At 51.9% G+C, this 5,794-nt stretch overlaps 1 protein-coding gene across 1 annotated transcript; it reads left to right on the top strand.

Annotated features, from left to right (window-relative positions):
• Positions 1-412: 412 nt before the first annotated feature.
• Positions 413-5,522, top strand: LOC102016440 (uncharacterized protein C1orf198-like; the record flags this gene model as incomplete). The annotated part of the gene is given in 2 exon segments (XM_005415190.2): positions 413-916; positions 3,009-5,522. Coding segments are annotated over 2 exon segments (561 nt in total), but the record flags the coding sequence as incomplete, so codon positions are not given.
• Positions 5,523-5,794: the final 272 nt, after the last annotated feature.

Raw genomic sequence — 5,794 nt, 5'->3', positions numbered from 1 at the left:
TTATTCATTTTTTAAAAAGCAAGAGAGGCATGAGGGAATGAAAGGGTTGGGGAAGGGAGATTGTTAGGTTGACTTTAGAAATGATTGGAGTGTAGATGGCCTGTTCTGCAAGGCTGGGCAGCTGTGGTTCCATGGGTCCGCCTGAGGTGGCCTTGGTAGCTTTGCTGTGTTGCAGGGGTGAGGGGGGCGTCAGAGGAGCTCATACCTGTGGGGCCTCAGGTTGGTTTCAGGTGATCCAGGGCCATTCTGAAAACAGCCACTCAGGACAGACAGAAAGTTCTAGTAAATGGACAATGGTTTGTGTTGTTGGGATGTCTATGCACAGCTGGGAGTTGTGTGTGAGTTGGCCTGCCTGTTCCAGTGGATCTTAAGGCCTGCTCTCTCTTTTCTGTCCTTCCCCATTCCATCACAGAGTCAGATGGAGTTCAGCATCGCCTCCTTATCCATCCAGGAGCCCAGCAATGGCACGGCCACCAGTGAGCCAAGGCCGCTACCCAAAGCCTCACAGGGCAGCAGGTCCTCCAGCCTGGATGCCCTGGGTCCAGCCCGGAAGGAAGAGGAGGCATCCTTCTGGAAGATCAATGCTGAGCGGTCCCGGGAGGGGTCGGAGGCTGAGTTCCAGTCACTGACCCCCAGCCAGATCAAGTCCATGGAGAAGGCGGAGAAGGTGCTGCCTGCCTGTTACCGGCAGGATCCCGGCCCGAAGGACCGGGAGGCCAAGGCCCTGCGCCTGGAGCAGCGAGTCCTTCCCAGCACAAGCACGGAGTGTGAGAGACCCCAGCCCGTCCAGGGCTCCACCAGTGTGTTACCCGAGGTCACCCCCTGTGAACCACCAGGGAAGCCGTTGTCTCCTGACGCTGTGCAGGAGGATGAGGATGAGGATGATGCTCTGTTCCTGGAGCCCAAGCCTACACAGGTGAGAGTTCAGTATCAAGGCTGTGTCAGGCCAGGGACTTGCGCTGGGGCAGCTGAGGGGGACCCCAAGGCATGGCCAGCGACTGGCGTTGCACTGTCTTCTCCCGACCCTCCTTTGTTCCCTCCCTTCTCCTCAGAGGACTTCGGGCTGGTGGCAGCCCTAACTCATCTCAGGGTGTATGGTCACTGCCCTCTTACCCAGTATGTGGAGATGGTGGTCGGTGCGGGGACTGTTAGGAGGGGTCCCACAGGTGCTCTGAGGTCCAGGGTCACAGGTGGGACCCCAGAGCTCAGCCACAAGAACTCTAGGAGGACATTGTTCCTCTCCAGGTATGATGGGGCTCAGAGAAAGGAGCTCCTTTCCGGGGTACAGGGGGTAGCAGAGGAAGGATCAGGTCCTGTGGGTGAGGTGGGTGGTCATGGAGAATGAACAGTCGCTGGCTTCTGAATGTCCTCCGAGCTCTTGGTGACAGCAGTGATCATCATCCTCACCCAGCAGTTTGTCGCTTAGGAAGTGGAGACAGCAAAGAGAAGACAGAACATTTGTTCCTAACTTTAAATGGCTCTGTGTTGGCAGATTACACAAAACCAAAAGTAGGATAGTTGTTATCTTCAGGGAGGCCTCACATGGAGGCATTGTTGGATGGGAAACACAGCCCATATCTGAGAGCATTTCTTCTATGAGACCATGACAAGGCTCTGCTCACCTCCGTGGCTTGGTGTGGCCTGGGCCAGTGATGTCCTGTCCATCCCCAGCCTTTCTGGAAGGCTCCTTCAAGAGGAAGGAAGGAAGGTGCGAAGGAGCCCATTGACAAGCAAGACCTGAGGAGGACATGAGGGCCCTGGGCCCCTGGGAGCAGCACCTGCCTCTGTGCTAGCCTGGGATAGGGCCGTACGGTGCTGAGGAAGATGCCCTTCAGCGCATGAACACTCCTGTGGTCTGTGATCTCTGCCTCCGTTGAGGGGCCTGTGCGGTGGGAGCTGCCTGCATAGCTGATGGCCCGTCTGTGGGACCAGGTTGTGATTTGGAGCTAGGAACTCCTGGTAGTGGGGTGGCAGGCACACCTGAGAGGTCTGGCTGTGCCCTGCGTGTGCCCAAGGGCTCCTGGCTCGTTGCTGGCTCACGAGCTCAAGATAGGGGCTCCTCCCTGTCAGTGTCACCATGCCCCTCTGTCCTTGGGACTCTTTGGCCATCTGTAGTTACTCTTTTCTTGATATATTCAAAAAATTTTTTAAAATTTTGATCAAATACATGTAACATAAAATTTATCATTTTAACTCCTACTAAGTGGGGATTTGGTGGCGTTAAGTACATTCTCAGTACAACTATCGCGCCTTCTGTCTCCAGAACTGAAACTCGGGCTGGCATGCAGCTCAGTGATAGAGCTTGTGCATAGCATGTATGAGGCCCTGGCTTCTATCCGTAGCATAGAATAGGGAAAATAAAACAGAACACAACCAAGGTTCTGTCCCTACTAAACACTTAGCTCTACTCCTTCTCCCCAGCTCTGGGCAGCCACCAAGCTATTTTCTGTCTAGAATTTGATACTATAGTGACTTCGTACAACAGGCAATGTGCACCCCAAACCCTTGAAGTCACTCATATCTCAGGGCCTAGGAAATTGCTCTACTTTCCGTGTGCTTGGGAAGATGTGAGCTTTCCACCCTTCTTAGATTTCAGTCCCTCAGCTGTGCAGAGTTCTTGTCTTTTTGTTGTGCCCTCACTGTGTGTGTGCATCGATGTGTGTGTGTGTGTGTGTGTGTGTGTGTGTGTGTGTGTTTTGAACTGGAAAGAACACCTGTCTTATCTTGCTCACTTTACAGTGTCATTCAGAAACAGAAGATTTCTAGGCATAAAGAAACACTTTGTTCTCTTCTTGCCCTGTGAGGAGGTTATAAGTTGTGCTTCAAGGGGGCTGGACTGGGCAGTGTAGCTTGATCAAATTTGATGTCATTTTTCTGGTCTCCAGCACTAAGATAAATTGAGGTCAGGGGCCCCTATGAGGGAAGCCAGTTATTTCATGTGGGTCATTTTAAATGAGATGCTGTTTTTAGATTCTGCATAACTGAAAAAGTGCTTTGTCTCTCTACAGGTCAGCTCAAGCAATGTTGTCTTGAAGACAGGATTTGATTTTCTGGACAACTGGTAAACTGTTAGGCCAAGAAAAAAAAAAAATACAGCCAAGAACCCCAGAACACCTTCCACAGTGCTGTGCTAGCGGAGGATAAGAAGGGTGATGTTGCCTTGTCTATTTTCCTGGTTTCTCTACTCTTTTTCTTAATCCTTTGGAAACTGGTAAATATTGCCAGATTTTTCCCTTTTTGGTAAAACCAGATACATACACTATTTTTAGTGATTTGATAACAGAAGTTCTACAATTGAAATTTTTAAGGACTATTAAGAATTCAGTAAATCCTGTAAATAAAACTTCTGTTCCCAGCTCCACCGGTTTTCCCTCTGCACAGGGAATTTTCTGACCACATCACAGACGTCCTACCGTGATTCTGTCTCATCCTCCTCTGCTCCAGTGGGTGACCTCAGAGATGTCCTCAGCCATGATGACATCGGCCGTGGGCTGTGGCTGTAGAAAGATTCATGCTAAAGCCAAGTCCTGTGCTGTGTGCCACCTGACACCCTCCTGTCACTTCCAGGAGCATCCGGTGGCACGTGGCAGACATCGTCTTTGAGTTGCCCCATGATTATTCAAAGTATTGGTCATTGTTTAAAAAGAATTATGTGTTTAGAAGCTTTGTATCAGTTTCTCATTGTTTTATATCTAGATGTAGTACCGGGTGAAACCATTTCTTTTGGTTTTGTACCTGCTTCCTTCTAGGAGCTCCTGTTACCTGCACCTGCTGGTTGTCCCTGCACTGGGCACTGCAGGAGCTAGGGTGGGTGGAAGCAATGCTGGAGCACGGGGCCTTCTGATTTGCTGTTACAACCTTCTGTGTAGGATGGGGCTGTGGCTGTCCTTCATCCCAAGAACTGCTGAGGCCACATTGTGGTGAACTGTACCTGCCAGCCCTGATGGGTTGCAGAAGTGGAAGGTGTGTCTCTGAAACCCAGCAGTGTCCCCTGGAGCTCCATGCTGTCTCCACAGTGGATTCCTCCCCAGGTGGCCCTTTCGGTGCCCTGCCCAGTGGCCCTGAACTCGGTGCACCTGCAAGAGGCAGCAGCTGCAAGCCCTGCGCAGTGTGGTGTGATCTCCGTCACTGCGATCTCCTTACCTGAAGCCTTAGTCCCAGTGGGCTCTGCCAGTAAATGGGGTTTCAGTACCAAATGGTCAGGTTATCTTGTTAATGTCTGCAGACCATCCACAGAGGTTTCCAGAATATTTTCTCTGGCTCCAAGGTGAAATACTTGGCAACTCCCCACCCCCACCTCAGGGCAAGTGTCTGCCATGCTGTGGCTTTGCCAGCATTCGACTTGATTCCTGCCAGTAGCTTCATGTCCCTAAACCTCATGTGGCTCCTCAGGGCTGGGGCTTACCCGCCTGTGTTAGTGACAGACTGCGGCTCCACACGGGGAGGCTCTTTCTGTACTGTTTAAGTGTGGTTGATACATGCAAGAGAGAGGCTGCCTGCATGGTGGTGAGGGGAGACAGAGCTTGGGAGTTCCAGCTGGCACAGCCCAGTGGGTGCCAGTCACCCTGGGGCACAGCGCTGTCCTAGAGCCACGAGTGCCGCCTCCTGCACTTCCACCCCCAGGGCAGCCACCAACCAAGAAGCCCCATGCAAGGGTTCCTTCTGGAAGTCTGTGTGCTGCTGGGAGGACAGTACTTGCTCAGGGCGCTCTGCCTGCCCTTTGGCAGAAGTTAATTCTTTCCTACTTCCTCACTGATCTGTGTCCCCGTCAGGTGAGCCTCAGACTTGATAGGTATAGATGGGACCATTGAGAGTTGTTGTGTGTTCGGTACCTGCTGGGCCCAGCACCCACAGGATTTGTTCTCAGAGTAGTGATGCATAAGGGCACAGGCTCTGTAAAGCACGTGTTAAATTGAAGAGGGGGAATTCTGGAGGGTGCTGTGTCCTGCTCATTTGTTCTTGGAAGTACAAGTCCCCATCCTGCCCGACCTGCAGATCACCCTTCAGCACAGGGCAGAGTCCAAGCAGAGGCGGCTTCTTTCTCTTCTGGGGAGTCTATGCCAGTGTCCGCGGAAATCAGGCTCTACATTTGTCATGTGTCCCCTCTCCCATACATCATAATGGCATTTCTAAAGCCAGGAGTTTATATTTATTTTTTTAGAAATACACATTTTTCTGCTGATTGTGGACGCTCCCCCACTGGAGTCAGCCCCTGGGACTCAGCTCAGGATTCACTCTTGCCCCAGTGACTGCATTTTGCAGCAGCTCCCCCAAGAACTCAGAAGCAGCTCTGTCGCGGTGCTGGGCCGGCTCCTGGCCCCAGGGCTGAGTTGGTCTGCCCCGTGGGAGCAGCAGGCCTGTCCCCGGCCAGGCGCAGCCTGTGGGTGTCAGGAGCATCTTGTGTTTCCTCGCACCTCCCTTTCTTTGATACACGTTTTCAAAAATAATACATTCTTACTGACAACTTGTAACTTGGTTGTATTTTATACTAATAGCCTTTAATAAAGCCATTTAAAAAAATGCTAGATGTGTCTATTTTTGGCCTCCGCTGGGCTTAGGAATGTGGCTAGGTTGCTGACATCTGAACACAGGAGAGAAGGAAGGATTTGTGCTGGTTAAAGTTGGCTTCTTGCCCCCTCAGGAAGTCCTCCCCTCCCGTGTGCAGTCTTGGCAAGGTCCCCTCTGTAGTTACAGGAGGTCAGCCAGGGAGCACCTGCCACTGTAGGAGGGCAGCTCTGTCCTGGATTGTGCGAACACCCATTCTGTGTGACCGTGACCCGAGAAGTTCCTTCAC

The sequence above is a fragment of the Chinchilla lanigera genome, unplaced genomic scaffold, assembly GCF_000276665.1.
Source record: "Chinchilla lanigera isolate Chin_1 unplaced genomic scaffold, ChiLan1.0 scaffold00883, whole genome shotgun sequence".
Lineage (NCBI taxonomy): Eukaryota > Metazoa > Chordata > Mammalia > Rodentia > Chinchillidae > Chinchilla > Chinchilla lanigera.
The sequence above is the reverse complement of the archived record's forward strand: the minus strand, read 5'-3'. Positions and strand labels throughout refer to the sequence as shown.